Source organism: Phasianus colchicus, chromosome Z (genome assembly GCF_987193195.1).
Source record: "Phasianus colchicus chromosome Z, bPhaCol1.hap1.1, whole genome shotgun sequence".
Classification (NCBI taxonomy): Eukaryota; Metazoa; Chordata; class Aves; order Galliformes; family Phasianidae; genus Phasianus; species Phasianus colchicus.
Window position 1 is genome coordinate 23,512,382 of NC_143476.1, and position 17,775 is coordinate 23,530,156.

The 17,775-nt window shown below is 43.6% G+C and overlaps 1 protein-coding gene across 3 annotated transcripts in view; it reads right to left on the reverse strand.

The window, feature by feature from the left end:
* Nucleotides 1–11,539: 11,539 nt before the first annotated feature.
* Nucleotides 11,540–17,775, reverse strand: part of GAK (cyclin G associated kinase) — a 69,679-nt gene continuing 63,443 nt past the window's right edge. For all 3 annotated transcript variants that reach the window (XM_090132461.1, XM_031609385.2, XM_090132462.1), the window contains one exon: nt 11,540–14,471. In XM_090132461.1, coding sequence (XP_089988587.1) covers nt 14,370–14,471 — 102 coding nt within the window. In that variant the 3' untranslated portion in view covers nt 11,540–14,369. The remainder of the gene's footprint in view (nt 14,472–17,775) is intronic.

Below are 17,775 nucleotides of genomic sequence, written 5' to 3' on the forward strand. Positions count from 1 at the left end.
GAATGTGTAGTGTAGTCCCATGTCAGCTTCAAATGCATGTATAGGGAGGCAGGGAGACCTTCACTGTGTGAGATGCTCCTCAAAGAGCTCTAGTCAGGTTGAATGTATTGAACATTTCCATGATAGAAAACCATTCCTCTCATGTGAAACTTCAAATTGAAGCTCTAAAAATGGATAAGAAGAAAAACACTAGCCTTTGTCAAACTCAGCAGGAAAGTTTAAACACAAAGAAGATAGAAGAGTTTTCCTTGCATTAGCCAGAAAGTGCATGTAACCAAAAGGAAACCTGAAGTCAAAGGCATTTTGAGACGGAAGACTGAAGTGGATCAAAATGAAAAGTGAAGAGTTAGCAGCTATGAGTGCCTCTCTAAGTTGCCTTCAAACATTCCTATTTTCATACAGTTAGCCCCACTAGAGCAGCAAGAGCTGCCTGAAGTCCCCTTCATGTAATCACTGCTTGTGGGAAGTTTTTTCTTGCATCTCTGTTGTGGTTTCTCCCACAGTATTTCTCTCTGGATAGGTGATCATTTCTGTTGGAGTGGGAGTAAACATCTGGATTTATCTGGTTCAGCTAGAATGCTTTGTTGCAGATGAAGAACCTCTCATTTTCTTCTTGTTGTATTTCTCAGTTTTGTCTGAAATGAGAGGACACTTGGAGATGCTAATTATTTCATGAGCCATCTAACATCATACTTAATACACCTTGCTTTTGTTATGCAGAACCCTTACTCTCCCTTCATTTGTTCACCCACAGCAATGTAAATCTGCTTGGTTTATCTTACTGTGCAGCCACCAAAGCCCTCCTTGCAGTGTAGCAGGTGATGCAGCAGGCAACGTGCCCCATATATTTCAACCATCCTGTTAACAAATTCAGTCTCTGTGTACTCTGAGGGGCAGTCAGAGAGTGTGGGGAGACACATGCTTCTGTATGCAAATGTGAGATGGAGATGCTGCCAGCCAGATCCCACTGCCCAGACCCTGCAGGGCACATCACCCAAGGTCTCTGTGATATTATTAGCTGAACAAGCACCACACCAGAACACAAAGCTTATTCTGTGGTCAAGTGGCTCTGAGCAACTCTCACACTCAGGGGAGCAGGAGAGAAGGGACCACACTGCCAAACTGTAGGAGGCAGATGTTCATCTTTCAGAATGGCATGCAGAAGATTTAATACAAGAAGTGCAGCTTATGGCCATATGAAGAACGATGTCATCCACTTGCAGCTGTTGTGAGAGGAGGAGAAGCAGGGGCACTGATCACCTCCCTCCCCAGCATGCTCAGCCAGGATTTGCAGGACTTCGACAAAAATGAACTCATTCTTCTGCTCTGTCAAGCACAGAGGGAAGCACTGGAAACAGGAGGGCTGTCTGCAGAGGACTGGCTGAAGGCACCTGATTCCACTTAGGCTCTTGCCCCATCATGTAAAAGATCATGCTGCCACCACAATGATCTCTGGAAGCAATTCCCTGTTGCTGACCTACTGAAACAGTGTTTGCAAGGTTAGTTGCTCCTGTGCCCATGCTGCTGTTGTTACGAAGGGTATACTAGCGAATTTTCCAAAAACATCAAGGTCTGCTCTGTGCTGGTGCCACCGGGGCAAATGCTGTGAGCTCTGCCAGGCAAGTGGAGCTAGGGCTAGGTGAGTAGCATGCAGATTACCAGGGCCACACACTGCGCATCTGCAATACATGCCTCAGGTTCAGAGCTCTGGGAGCCCACTCAGTGGTAACCGGCACCTCCAGTCTGTCCAACTTCTGCTGCAGTACCAGCAAGTCCTGGAACACACTTATGCAAGCAACACTCCCTGCAAGTTGCTGAGCTAACTCTGTGCCAGATGTGAGTGTTGAGCCCACAGCAGCAGTAGAGGTGTCAGTTCTGCACAAAGGCATTTCTGCACTTCCAACACCATTCTGCACAGCTGCAGCCCCTCAGGCTTATGCAAAGCCCTATGATTTAACCAGCCATCAAAATGTACCTCGTCCTGGTAACTCTGCAGATGTTGCAAGGAGAGGAGAGGGAAGAGCTCATGCCACCTTATCCTCAGTGCCCCTAGGGCCAAAAGGTCCATTTCAGCAAATATGAGAACAGGAAAGATGCTTAAATGAGTGTTATTTGCTAGGGATCAGTTATAGTGCAGTGTAAACAGCTGATCTACTGAATTCATTTTCTTGTTACATAATTTATTAGAAGATTATTTGGGCAGCTCAGCTGTATCTTTGTAGCCCTACAATATTTATTCTGCTCTTCAGCAGAAAGGAGAAGTGCAAAGCACAATTTTCTTACTTGTCACTCCTACTGGGAGGAAAGCCCACTGCTAATGCCTTGGAGACCCTCAAACCCTCCTCTGCCTCACTCCTCCACCAGGTCTAGCCACACTTTTAACAGGCCCTGAGCTTTAAAAAGGTGATTTACTACTAGTCATGAGCTCTGAACCTAGCTTGATTTAGCTTGATTTCAGCCATATCTACAACTTGAGTTCTGATACGTCACCCACATCTCTGATTCACCCTACTATCAGGGAACCATGTCCCATTTGACCCACCTGTGACAGTAACACTGCCTTGTGGCCAGGGGTCTGCTCTTTATCCTGTGGTTTTAAGCTTCTTTTCATTGCACTATTGCCCACCTTCTTTAGCTTAAGTGTTGTTTATCTTGTTCTCCCTACCTAAGAAGTCATGCTACATGCAAAGATACAGCAAACTTAAGCATTTATGGTAACCTCATGGACCTACAGGAGAGGAAAGTGTACTTATTAGCAAGTATGGAGTTGAAGCATATGAAGGTAATCTTTGTGGTACCCAAGAAGAAGGAAGAAATTATTTATCATCAAGACTGCAATTCTCCTGGCAAAGTACACAGGACATCAGTGAGCAGCAAAGAGGAAGGCCTAAGGCAAGTTGTTGGTCAGTTCCCTAGTGCTAGAAGGGAAACATAATTCCTCTTGGGGTATGCTTTTTGCTCTGAAGCTTCAACTCCTTCCATTTCTTCCTTTTCTCATGCTGGAGAAGCAACTAAGAAGCAAAGCCATGCCCACACATGAAGCCAGGGTGCACCCAGGCTCACACAGGGCTACAGCAGCGCTGCTGGCATGCTGGCTTCCCGCAGCATGCTTTGTCATGCTTCCTCTCAGTCAAACACCACTTCTCCAAACTCTCCTAAGGAGGCTCCAGGAGAATTTTGATGGTGAGCCCTGAGGTATCTTCAAGAGGAAGGCCAGGTGCTGGATGCAGACAGGAGCTGTGAGGGAGTGTATGCCTTTTCCTGTAAATGGTCCAATGAAGGGATTTAAATATTCACCTCCCTCCCTTCCCCTCCACCCTCTTAGTTCTCTCTGGGCCTGAATCTGAGTTTCAGATTCTTAGATGAGACAGTCTTTTACCAAATCCTTCCTTGTATGCTTCTGAACAAATAGCAAACACTTGTGCTAGGAAAAAAAAGCCTTTGGGATATACATTTGCATGTCAATCTCTCTGTAGTGAAGACTAAGTATTAAATATCATTATGGATCATGGTAGCAGATTTTTTCCAGCTGATGCTCATCTCCTAGCACATGCTGATCTTCCAGCATCAGGAGTAATCTTCTAACACTATTTGCACAGAACTGAAATTAAAGAAGAGCATTTATCATTTCGCAATAGAAGCAGCTACATTACACTTGACAGCAACAAAATTAGAAGTTGAAGCTCCTCTAATTTTATTTACCATACACAAGATTTTTGATCACATTAATGATGCATTTTCCAGCCGTTCCTGCAAGTAAATCTCAAATTTAGCTTTTAAGGACTAGCTGATACCCATGAACTGCTGTAACTTTTACACCTTCTTGCATAAAGGCAAACATGGAAAAAAAATTCTTACTAACTGGCGTCCTTCTTCAGACAGGAACTTTTCCCAGGCAGAACTTAATTCAGCAGTTAAGTACTTCACATTCTGAAAGGATGAATTTCATAGCATTCATGATGGGGCATAGGAACAATGGCAGGATATTGGTCTTTACTATGAGGCTGCTCAGTGCTTGCGACTACCTGGAAAAAGGTGATTCTGAAAAGCCTCACCACCAGTTCACATCCACTTGCAGGGGTCTGGGTGCCTGAGCCAGGTGCTTCCTCCTTCTGGGTGTCCTGCTGCCCTCCAGCTCTGTCCATTCAGATATCCCAAAGCAGCCCCTCTGCTGCGGTATTCATAGAAACACAAATGTCACTAAGGCTGGAAAACACCACTCAGATCACAAAGCCAACCACCAGGCCACCCCCACCATGTCCACTAACCACGTCCTTCAGTGCCACATCCACACAGTTTTTGAACACCTCCAGGAACGGTGACTCCCTTGGCAGCCTGCTCCAGTGCATCACCGCTCCCTCTGAAAAGTTGTTTTGCCCAGTATCCAACCTGAACCACCCAAACCAGCCCTAATGCAACTTGAGGCAATTCCCTCTCGTCCTATTGCAGTTATGCTGGAGATGAGGCCAACCTCCACCTCACCGTAACCTCCTTTCAGGAGTTGTATAGAGTGATAAGGACTCCCCTGAGCCTCCTGTTCTGCAGACAGAACAATCCCAGCTCTCTGAGCTGCTCTTATAAGGCCTGTGCTCCAGACTCTTCACAGCTTCGTTGTCCTTCTCTGAACACACTCCAGGGCCTCAGTGTCTTTCTTGCGGTGAGGGACCCAAAACTGAACACAATACTTGAGTTGTGGCCTCACCAGAGCAGAGTACAGGTCACCGCCCTGCTCCCGCTAGCTGCACTGTTTTTGATACAAGCCAGGATGCCATTGGCCTTCTGGGCCACCTGGGTTCTTGTTTATTGACGCCGCTTTGGCTGCAAAGCGCCATGCAGCCCCACTTGAAATGGTCATGCAAGTCCTTCTACCAGAAGATGGCAATCAAAAAGCGCGATTCCTTCTGAGGATTAACTCCAGCAGCTTGCCCTCAGTAAGGCCTGCCCGGGACAGCTCCTGCCTGCCACCTCCCCTCTGACTGCGATGGGGCATGAGGAGGCAAGGAAGAGAGGAGAGGCCTGCACCAGGAAAGCAGACTGAAGTCCCTTCAACCCCCCTGCTATAGGAAGGGGCACCTTCCACTACACCAGGTTACTCGAAGCCCATCCACTCTGGCTTGAATGCCTCACGGGAGGTGGTACCCACAGCGTCTCTGGGCTATCTTTTCAGTGTCTCACCACCCCAACCCATTATAGCTGGAGATTCATCTCCAGATCAGAGGTATGACTATAATGAGCTGAGGATGCAAGCCTTCTGCAAAAGTTCACACATTTGTTACCATTTCACTCATTTCACTTCAACCTGTATCAAGTGCATCAGCCACATTCTGCTCATGCAGCTGGTCATGCACATCCCAGTACTTGGGCAGCGAGTGGCTGTTGCTTGGGACCAACAGAGTGAGTGATCCTGCTCAAAAAAAAAAATCCTTCTGAAATGCACATGTCAATTGCAGCCTTCAGATACAGCTTCTTTCCTCCCTGGGTAATGATGTGCCCCTTGCACGTAAGGAGAAGAAACAGTGATCTGAAAGCAGCCCCTCAGCCTGCATACCAGTTTTAACATCCCTGTTGAAGAATCATAGAATGGCTTACATTGGAGAGAACCTTAAAAATCCTGCCATGGGCAGGATTGCCCCCCACCAGTTCAGCTGCCCAGAGCCCCATCCAACCCAGCCTTGAACACCTCCAGGGATGGGGCACACAGCTTCTCTGGGCAGCTGTGCCAGGGCCTCACCACCCTCTGAGTAAAGAATTTCCTACTGACTTCTGACCTAGATCTCTCCTCTTTTAGTTTAAAGGCACTCCCCCCTCATCCTATCACTATCAGACCACGTAAAAAATCAGTCTCTCTCTTTTGCTTATAAGCTCCTCTTAAGAACTGGAAGGCCACAGTGAGGTCTCCCCACAGCCTGCTCTTCTCCAGAATGAACAAGTCCAAATCCCTCAACGTCTCTTCACAGGAGAAGTGCTCCATCCCTCTGATCCTCTTTGTGGCCTCTCTGGACCCACTCCAACATCTCTACATGCTGGGGGCAGCAGACCTGGATGCAGTCCTGTGGATAGGGCCCCACAACAGCAGAGCAGAGGGGGATAATCCCCTTCCTCTCCCTGCTGCCACCTCTCTGCTGATGCAGACTGGGATGCTGTTGGCCTTCTAGGCAAGAGCGCACTTCTGGCTAATGTCCAGCTTTTCATCTAACAGGACCCCCAAATCCTTCTCTGCAGGGCTGCTCTCAAGGAGTTTTTTCTCCCAGTCTGCATGCATATCTGGGATTGCCTCGACCCAAGTGCAACACCTTGCACTTAGTCTTGTTAAATCTCATTAGGTTCTTGTGTGTCTACTTTTAGAGCCTGTACAGGCCTTCTAGATTGTATCCCTCCCTTCTGTTGTGTCTACTGTACCACTCAGCTTGAGCAAACTTGCTATCTGTATCATTGATAGAGATGTTGAAGAGCCCTGGTTCCAAGACAGACCCCTGGGGGACACCACTTGTGACCAGCTTCCACTTGCACATGAGCCACTGACCCCGACCCTGTGGTTGTGACCATCCAACCAATCGCTTATCCACTATTCAGTCTTCTCTTCAAATCTATATCTCTCCAGTACAGAGGTAAGGATGTGGTGGGGGGCAAAACAAAAGGTCTTGCACATATCCAGATAGATTGATTGCTCTTCATTGGTCTGCCATCACTCCAGTGTGGAAGGATCTTTGAGATTCTTTTCAAGCCAGGCCATTCTATGATTCATTCCATGATTTTATGAACCAGCATCAATCAAGTCTCCTGAAGGCCCCTTATTTCTTGTTGTGTTTCTTCTCTACTTTCTAAGTTATTTCACAAACACAACATTTCTTTTTCTAAAGCCAGCAAGGTTTAGGCCCATACTCAAAATCCGGGTATGCGTCCTTCAGTTAATTTCATACAGTAGAAATAAAAAACAGGATTAAGAGCTGCAATCTTAAACCTTTGAAGGAGCCTTTCATTTAAATTGGCTTCCTGCAGAAGTTGAATGGGCTGTCACATCGGGTTTCACCACACACATTAGAAATACGTTGTTGAATATACTGCAGGCTGTGTGAGGCCAAGTTCTGAGAGTGCTGTTTGCAGTGCTTTTGCTGCCTTATTGCTCACCAAAAGCAAGCAGAAGTTCACTGACTGATGATAGCTTTATTCATATGAGCCCCCAAATTGCTAATTTATAGACTGCTATAAGCATTACAGACCAGAGAACATCCCAACTGTTATTTTGTTTACATCCCAAAATTTGTTTAGGAGCAGGGGCCACTCCTGGAAGACAGTCAACCCTGTCTTAGGGATGATAAGAGACATCAGACAAGCTGAACTTGAGAGGGATCTCTGGAGGGCATCTGTTAAACCTCCCCGTTTCTAGCAGAGACACCCAGAGGAGGTTGCCCAGGAACCACATCTGAGGAGATTCCATCACCTCTCTGGGCAACCCATGCCAGTGCTCTGCTACCCACACAGCAGAAAAGTGCTGCCTAATGTTCATAGGAAACCTCCTGTGTTCTAGTCTGTGCCCACTGCCTCTTGTTCTGGCACTTAGGCACACACCACTCAGCATAACCTGGCTCTGTCCTCTTTGCATTCTCCCTTCAGGCATTCACACAGATTGGTAAGATCCCTTTAAGCCTCCTCTTCTGCAGACTGGACAGTCCCAGCTCCCCCAGCCTTTCCTCAGTGGAAGGGTGCTCCAGCCCCTTTGTCATTTTCATGCCCATAGAGTTGGGCCTGTTCCAGTGTGTCTCTTTATTGGCCTCCTACTGAACTCTGCACCACTTACCACTACCCCTGGGTCTCACAGTCCACCTGGATTTTGACCCTCCTCACTGTCTGCTCATTCAGCCCACACTTCAGCAGTTTCTCTGTGAGGATCTTATGAGGAGCAGCATCGACTCCAGTATGGCCTTCACAACAGTCACTGCTTCCCCCTCACCCAGCAGCTGGGCACTTTACAGAAGCTTATCGTGCAGGTCAGGCATGACTTTCCCTTTGTGAATCCATGCTACTTCTGATGATTTTCTTGTGCTTCATGTGCCTGGAAACATACTCTCAGGATTAGCTGTTCCAACACCTCACCAGAGATTGAGGTGAGGCTGACAAAGAAAGAACCTCCTGCAGTTTATAGTAAAAGTTATCTTTCGAGTCGAAGCCTGTGCATATTTACACAGTCCATTTCCCACAGAGCTTTTTGTTCAGTTCTGCCAAAAAGAAGCTAAACAGCTGCCAGAAGCCTTCCTCTGGCCTTCAAGGAGGGGCTGAGTCAGGGTCAGAAACGGGCCCATGGTGTAGATTTGGAGTGCTTTGACTCAGGCTGCAGCAGGCTGCACTGCATACTACAGCAGTATACCTTTTTTATCCATGTTATTTGCTCATTCACTTCCATTATCTGTTTGGTATTAAATGTATGGACATGCTGTTGCTCCACAATCCACCCTAAGCCTGACACTACAGGATTTCCATCTGGCATGGATTGCTTTCCCAATGCAGCTTTCCTAAATACATGTTAGTGCATCTTTATATGGAGAATGAAGCAACTGACTACCTTAACCTTCAGTGCTATATCAGTAACGGACTGGAAACACATACCAGGGTTCTCAACCTGCAAAGATACTGAAATATTTGAGAAGTAGCAGCATGTTCTGTGGAAAGCAGGGGAAGATTGTTCAGTGAAAAAGCCCTAGAAGACCTGGCTTAAATTCCTACAAACTCAGCAGACTGTTCAAAGCAGTAAGCAGAATATGAGCAACATCACCAATAATGGTCCTTACCAAATGCTTTTCAACACTTTTTTTTCTTACCCTGTACTCTGCAATTCTTCTTTTCTCTTCATCCCTAATGCATTATTCTATAGTTTCCTCCACTTTACATGTCTGGAACTTACTTCCACCCCATCCATCCTCCTTCAGTCATGTCCTATACCCTCCAATACCCTCCCCGTTTTCCAGCCTTCTCCTTAAAGAAATCCTAAGATAATCCATTTTGACTGTGGTTTTTGTTTGTGTTAATATAAACTTTCTCCAGTATTCCTGCCATGCACAGTGCTTCACCACATCCCACCCGTCCCACCTCCCTTCCCAAATGCTGCTCCATTCCTCTCTCTAGCCTGAGCCTTGTCCCTTTGTTCCTGGTCCCCTTCCAATTGCTGCTGTGCCTATGCAAGAGCTCCCCTCAGCAGGACTGCGTGGGCACCTTGCCACAGCCCAGCACAGTCAAACCACAGGAGATGCTGCAGTGACCTCCTCTCTATCAGGAGAGAGAAAACCCTTCTGAAGATGACATTTCTCCTTTGCTAAAGAATGAAACAAGTCAAGTCACTTTGTTTGTTTTAATTGATCACTGATTAAGTCATAATACATTTCAAAGCAAAATATTCTGTTCAAGGACATTGTGCCAAACATCAAATCTATTTTTAAACAATGTTTAATTTGATTATATTGCCTTTATATACATACAGGTATATAGATTTTCATTTTACTAGTAGCAAAAGTACATTGCATTTCCTGAAAGATGGGGAAAAAAAAAAAAGAGGACTTCAGTATCTGTTCTGTCCTTCCACACAACCCAATCTGGAAAAATCACAGGTATAGAAAGTACAATCACAAGTACATGTAACTACAGCAAGGACCTCGGAGCAACTAAGTCCTCACAGAGAGGTGACAAATGCTTCTAGAAGTCTACATTGCAAAAATACAGTACATTCCACTAAAGAGTTTCAGGAGTTGTCACAATGCCTCTTAATCCTCTTTTGGTAATAAAAGCTTCTATGTCACATTGTATCCTTCATAAAAATGACTGAAAATTTCTGGAGTGTATGTCTGAAGTTCGATGCAGTCTAAACTGCAGCTACCAATAATGAGCTCACCTGAACAGAGCAAACAAACACTGAGATTCACCAAGATGAGAACCACACAGCTTAGTCTGCCCTTGCTCCCAGTCACCATGTGCTGGTAGCTGGAGCTGCTCTGCACCAGAGACAGACTCAGGTGATAGGAAAGCATACATTCCTTCAACAGCTTCTGCAGGTCAATCACCTGCAAGTTCTTGACAGAAAATGCCAGATTGAGAGCACAGGCAACTGTACAGAACTATTCTGAATCTATTTACAAAGCATTCATTGCAACTGTTAAGACAAAGAGCTAAGGAGCAACAAAGTTCCACAGTTATATATCCCCTGAAAATTTCTCGTGAGCAGCAAAGAAAACTGATGGCCAATAACCACTCAGGTGTATTGACACTGCTGAGAAACTGCAGGCTGGCCGTGGGAGCTGAGTGCTCCGTGCAGCCCAGCGATCCCAAAGGGCAGCTGAGATTGCAGTTACGCTCAACCTCTGCTTTGGTTCGTGCAAAATGTTAATCCCTTGCATGCAGCTTTGAGATGGTCCGCATTCAGGAAGGAGCTGTTACTTTGTGCTTGGCAAACAGCTTTAGAAGGACTTTCTACAATCAACATGAAAACGGAGGTAAAGCAAGGCATTTTTCCATGCACACTAATTACCTTCATGGATGCAATGCCAAAGACTTTGCCACTGTTCCAAGGAAATGTTCTTTATCAACACACATAGAATGGAGAGGCTACAACGGTGCTGAAGGAAGCTATGACAAATAAGCAAACTGTTTGAACTTTAAGTGACAGCAATGAACAGAACTTCTCCTCCCAGACTTGATGCCTGGAAATTCATATCCACTCACAACACTGAGCTCAACTTTGTGATTTTAATAGGAATGTAAATGCTTAACTGCTTGCTTTCATTTCTCTTCCCTGCTGTTAAGTTCAAGGAAATTTAACAGCACTAGAAAGCACAGGACAGGCATGCACAATGTTAAAGATACCAACATGGACAAAATATTATTCTTCTCTATTTGGCAGATCCTAGCCATGTGTACTCTTCACACCAACTCTCTTCTTTGCAGATTTCTGTCCTAAAAGAGAAGTTGCCAGACTTTCCAGACCTAACAACAATGTAATATAAGCAACTTAATTCAGAAATAACTAGTGGAAATCTACCTTACCATTTCATAGGCCCTACTTCATACAACCTTCTACAAAAACTCCAAGCACCTGGTTACTACTACCTGACCACAACCAGTCAGGAGCAATTCTGAAAGGATTGGAACTGCAGACAACAGACCTACTATCCTAGATCTGTCCTTGTCAGGGTTAAGTAGGGACAGGTCAGAGAATTAGAAAACATTTGTGATACAGTATAGTTATAGCCCAGGTGTCCTTCTCTATTCTTCCCTTAATTTCTGCTGCATGGAAGACTGCAAAGAATGAACTGTATCAACAATCTGTCATTATGAAATAACAACAAACATGGGCCAGAAGACAAGAGCTGCTGGAAGAATTCAGGAGATGCTTCACAATACAAGGTTATAACTTCAGCATACCCCACAATACCAGGATTTACCTCAAACTCTGTAATCAACAGCAGCAGACAAAAAGCCTAGCTTTCAAGACCCACTCCATACAGCTCTCAATAAACAATGAGCACGAGGAAGGGAAAAACCCTCATTCCCAGTCTGAGTTTTTTTTTTTGGTTTTGTTTTGTTTTTTGTGGTTTTTTTTTGGTCTTTAACCATTTTTTATTACTGCTTTAAGATAAATTAAAAAAGAATTCTTAGACACCCTTCTTCCAAATTATCTTCTCATTTAAGACTAATATCAGGAGCCAGTGTAAGCCTATATACAATTTAAGTTCCTTCTTCCCACATTCACATAATTCAGAAAATTTAGTTCAGGCTTCAACTATGAAGATCCTTTTATGGTCTTCCTTCTTCTTTATCTTACACTGAAAACACAATTTCACTTTACTGCATTCATCACTTAAATCTTGACAATTTAAACATTTTGATTTACTTTTTAACTGTGTCATTTAACTGAGTTGAATATAAGGATGGAAAAGAGCCACATTTCAGTAAAATGTTCACTTCAAAAGCTTACTGAACTCTGAGCCTCTCCCAGATTCCTCTCACTAGAACTCAAGCAGAAAGGAGCAGGGTAGATGAACCAGACAGCTCCTTCACCAAAGACCAGAGCTAAGTAAGCTGTAAGTTAAAGGTTCCTGTACAAATGGCTGTGAATTATTCCAAGAGCCAAATTTCATGAGTTTCCGTGATATTTAAAAGGGGGAATCTATCTGCAGAAATCTTCAGTTTCATATAAAATACTCACACATTTCTCCCTGCTCACTTGAAATCCTAAGGTTCTCCCCTGATGTTCAAGAAAGCTTTTGCAAACAAGAGTGGACAAAGAAAACCAGAGAAATGTAGCTACCATACAAAAAACACTACCAAGCAAACAGAGGAAGATATTTTCCTCCAAAACTTTTTTTTTTTTTTTTTAAATTGTACACAGTTCAAGAAGAGCACAAAAATGTCTCAGTTTAGTTTCTTGTATGTGTTGAAAGTGATATGGACATTTAAAGTAGACTTTACATTTTTTTCCTTACAAGAAAGCAGCTCTTTAGAAAGCTCTTTAGAAAGATTGAGTACTGTACACAGTACTCTAGTCATTACATGTCTGTTTTTAAACTTATTATTATAAATAGTTTACCTTAGAACTGTAAAAAAACCATGCAGGTCTCTGACATTTATCCTGCCACAAGCCTTTGATTTCTAATGATGCAGACCACTATTTGTAGACAGTTGAGGTGTCCCAAGGGGAAAAAAAAATATCTTAAATCTCATCAGATTTCTTGCTTTCTGGCTGCTTCAAAACCACAACTGAACTACAACTGTTATTCTGAATAACATATAACCTTCCTGATCCATTGCAGGTGTCCAACTTCAAAAAAAAATTACAGCAGCTGAATAGATATGCAAATATACATACTCTGTTGATGAAAGACTGGGTAAGTAATTAAATGTGTCAGAGCTTAAGAGACTGAATTGTACACTGTATTCACAAGTCTAAGTCACTGGCTTGGCAGTGGAAAACTGCATCCAACACACTATCCAGGTGACATTAGAATATTCTTTTGTCCTGTTCAGATGCTGCTCAGCTGATTTTACCTTTGGTTGTTACAGCTTCCCTCTCAGTTAAGAATGAGAACCAGATAAAATGTCAAGATTAAAATATTTTTACCATTTGAATGCCAAACTACACTGTTTTAAGAGACTGCTACCAAGCATTAATACAGCAATACTGATTTTTGACATTTTCAAACTTGATTTGAGGATTGCATTTTGTTATGCTACAGAGCATAACAGCCATTGGTCAATTGTATTCATCTACCCCAGATCAAGTGAATAGCTGCTATCCAAATACAGATGAAAAAACATGGTAAGTTATGATCTCAAGTTGTACTAGCTCATCTTGTACTAGTTGGTGCACGGAAGGGGGATGAGCAGAAATACAACACTACCAATATATCCCTGTTTGCACATACACTGATGTCATGCATATCTCAAAAACACAGAAATTCAGACATGCAGCAAAATACGAAATACTCTCTACATGATAAGTAATATAGCTTTCTCATAAGAAATCAAAGCAGAGCAAAATATTTTGTGCTTCTACATCAAGTCTCGAAAAAACATTTCTATCAGAGCATCTTAAGTCCAATGGAAGGCATGTTCCACTGAAATGAGAAGAAAACGATATTTAAAGAATTAATAAAATAAGCACTGGTAAGAGTAATGACTTCCAAAGGCTCATAATAAATAACAAAATTGCAAGAACATGCAGACTTTAAAGCCAAGATTTGTTTCTAGATTCAAAATGTAAAGAATAATTTAAAAAATAATAAAAAAACACATCAAGAACAACCCTGGTTGACTTTCCTCACAATTGAGGTCTTTTTGGCTAACCTATTAATTTATTGTAAAGAACACAGGTATTGTCAGAAAATATTTACAGAATGATTATCAGATTGATTACATAAAATACAGATGAAAATATACACCTTCAGATTTGAAGCAAGCCAAAGAAATTCACTGTTGATAACTAAAGCATTTCAAATAAGGCGACAGGCACAAAACAAAACTGAATCACAGAACTATTGAAAAAATGAAAGTGGTAGAGAAAGGTAAAGCAAAGATCAATAGAATTGGAATGATTTAGAATTGATCTGAGTGTACCAGAGACCATGGAAAAATTCCGTTTTGCTATATATAAAATCTGAAAGAAAATGTTTATCCCCAGACCATGATTTCTTCAAGTACTGAGCAGTTGTTTTTTTAATGCATCTACGTAATGCTTTGTACTTATGTCTTACAAAATACGTCATTACATTTAAGTGTGTACTGCAAACTGTGCTGAAATCATGGAAAAGCACTTCATAAACCATAGGCAAACAGGTCACAACAATGCTCAGCTCCAGTTTTTGGAAGTAGTTCAACAAAGATGAACTTTAGAAGAGGGACTTGGACCCCTGGTTTTCAAATTCTGACCACGCATCACTCAATTCCATGAATATCATTTTGGCATACTGCTCGTAAGGTTGTCCTGTCGCCTGAAAACAAGAAGAACATTAAAAGCATAAAAATACTAGGAATTCGTGGTTTGTGAAGCATCTCAACCTTTTTTACTTGTTATTTACTCGTTATTGTTGTTTACTTGTATAGCAAACATTAGACTGCAGTGTGAGTACCATTTTCAGGCACAGAGCACTGCCTTCTTTTACCCAAATTTTGCTACAAGTGTTTTAAACAAAGCCTTGTTTTCCTAACATTACTTCAAACTCTAGTACACTCCATAAGTAATTAAGACTTAAAAAATTATTTATGAGAAGAACAGCTTAGAAAATGTTTCAGCTAACAGCTCAAAAAACAAAATCCAGTCATTTTAGAAATAGCTTCCTGACAGCCCTAGTAGTATCATACAGTAATGTTTGAACTTAAAATTGTTTGCAGTCAGCGTTAACTGCACATAACTGCCTGTCTGTTCGTCTCCATGCCTGAAGGAAGAGAGACAGTTATGTTCCTGGTTCCCTGCCTCTGGGCCAGCCCAACCCCATGGTAATTAAGGATGCAGTTCCACGTGATGCAAAGAGTAACAGATTCTTTATAACACTGAAGTAAAGCCTCAAAGGCACTTCTCCATGTCTGTGCCCTTATGCTGCTGTCACGGAATTAACTAGATCAGTTAATGCCCGTGACAGGGGCAGTAGGCCCCTGCCTTCCCCACCCCCCGCCTGGGCCCACAAAATGGGAAGGTAGGGGGAAAAGGAAAAAAACAGCGGCAACAAACTATGGAGGTAAACTTATTTTACTAACTATGATATCGGAATGCAAAATAATACAATATAATACAATCTAATTGGAATTGAGACTAATAAGTCAAACAAGATATGAGAGAGAGTTCCCGAGACCGAGTCAAACCTGAAAAAGCTTGGAACGGCTAGGAAAGCACCCTCCAGCACCCACTGCCAGGCAGTAAGAGACCGTCCCCCCGGAAGGGTCAGATCCCGTGACTTCCGTAATGTATAGGGATAGGTACGTAGAGTTAGAGCATTAACACTTTAATTCCAGTACATGATGTTTTGATGTGGAATATTGAAAATCAAATAAAAAAAAACCAAAACCATGACATTCCACCCCTTATTCTACATCGCTACATCATGCTTTATATATATATATATATATACACATACATATACAAACAAACAAAATGATTACAAATGCATCACACGCACACGTCTATATACATATACATAGAATTACTGTCTGCACTCCCCCAGCATCAAGTTTCCTTGTGGTACACATTGAACATCCCCATTTTCCTGCATTACCCACCAAGTAGATCCAGGTCCCTGGGCAAAAACAGTACCGCGGAGAGGTTTGCCCTTTCCAGAAGCTGGAAGAACCCAAACTGCTTTTCCCAACATGCTCTTTACATGTACAACAGGGACCTTATCTCCCTCTACGGTATGTAGAGAGCTGGATTGGGTAGGACCATCACGATTGATAGATCCTCTGGTATTGACTAACCAGGTGGCTTCTGCCAAATGCTTCTCCCAGTGCTTAAATGTTCCGCCACCCATTGCTTTCAGCATTGTTTTTAACAACCCATTGTATCGTTCGATTTTACCAGAGGCTGGTGCATGGTAGGGAATATGGTAAATCCACTCAATGCCATGATCTTTGGCCCAAGTATTTACAAGAGAATTTTTGAAATGAGTCCCATTATCTGACTCAATTCTTTCTGGGGTGCCATGTCGCCACAGGACTTGTTTCTCAAGACCTAATATGGTGTTTCGGGCGGTAGCATGGGGTACTGCATATGTTTCAAGCCACCCAGTGGTCGCCTCTACCATGGTAAGCACATAACACTTACCACTGCGGGATCGTGGCAGGGTGATATAATCAACCTGCCATGCCTCCCCATATTTATACTTTTGCCATCGCCCTTCCTCCCAGAGTGGTTTCATCTTCTTGGCTTGTTTGATTATGGCGCATGTTTCACAGTCATGAATAACCTGTGCAATTGCATCCACAGTTAAGTCCACCCCTCGGTCTCTAGCCCACTTATATGTTGCATCTCTCCCCTGATGGCCCGAGGTCTCATGAGCCCACCGAGCTAGAAATAATTCACCCTTGTTCTGCCAGTCCAGGTCTATCTGAGCCACCTCAATTTTGGCAGCTCGGTCCACCTGGTGGTTATTTTGCTGTTCTTCAGTAGCCCGACTCTTGGGCACATGAGCATCTACATGGCGCACCTTTACAACCATATTCTTTATTCGGGCAGCAATGTCTTTCCACAGTTCAGCAGCCCAAATAGGTTTACCCCTTCTTTGCCAGTTATTTTGCTCCCACTGCTGTAACCACCCCCACAAAGCATTTGCCACCATCCATGAGTCAGTGTAAAGATAAAGCATTGGCCACCTCTCCCGTTCAGCCACATCCAAGGCCAGTTGGACAGCCTTTACCTCTGCAAATTGGCTTGATTCTCCTTTCCCTTCAGTGGCCTCTGCAACTTGTCGTGTGGGGCTCCACACAGCAGATTTCCATCTGCGATGCTTTCCCACAATACGACATGATCCATCAGTGAACAGGGCATACTTTCTTTCATTTTCTGGTAATTCATTGTATGGTGGGGCCTCTTTAGCTCGTGATACTTCTTCTGCTGGTGATGTTCCAAACTTTTTACCTTCAGGCCAGTCCATGATCACCTCTAGGATTCCTGGACGGCTGAGGTTCCCCATCCGCGCTCGTTGCGTAATTAACGCAATCCACTTACTCCAAGTGGCATCAGTTGCGTGATGGGTGGGGGGAACCTTTCCTTTAAACATCCAGTTCAACACTGGTAGTCGAGGTGCCAGAAGGAGCTGTGTTTCAGTACCGACCACTTCAGAAGCAGCCCGAACCCCCTCATAAGCAGCTAAGATCTCCTTTTCAGTTGGAGTGTAGCCCTCTTCCGATCCCTTGTAGGCCCGACTCCAGAATCCCAGGGGTCGGCCTCGGGTCTCTCCTGAGGCTCTTTGCCACAAACTCCAAGTGGGGCCTTTCTCTCCAGCAGCAGTGTAGAGGATGTTCTTTATATCCTGCCCTGTCCGTACTGGCCCTAAGGCCACGGCACGGGCTATCTCCTGTTTAATCTGTTCAAAAGCCTGCTGCTGCTCGGGGCCCCATGTAAACTCATTCTTCATTCGCGTCACATGATAAAGGGGGCTTACAATGAAGCTATAGTTTGGAACATGCATTCTCCAAAAGCCCACTACACCTAAAAAAGATTGTGTCTCTTTCTTACTAGTGGGTGGAGACATAGCGGTGATTTTGTTGATCACATCTGTCGGGATGTAACGACAGCCATCTTGC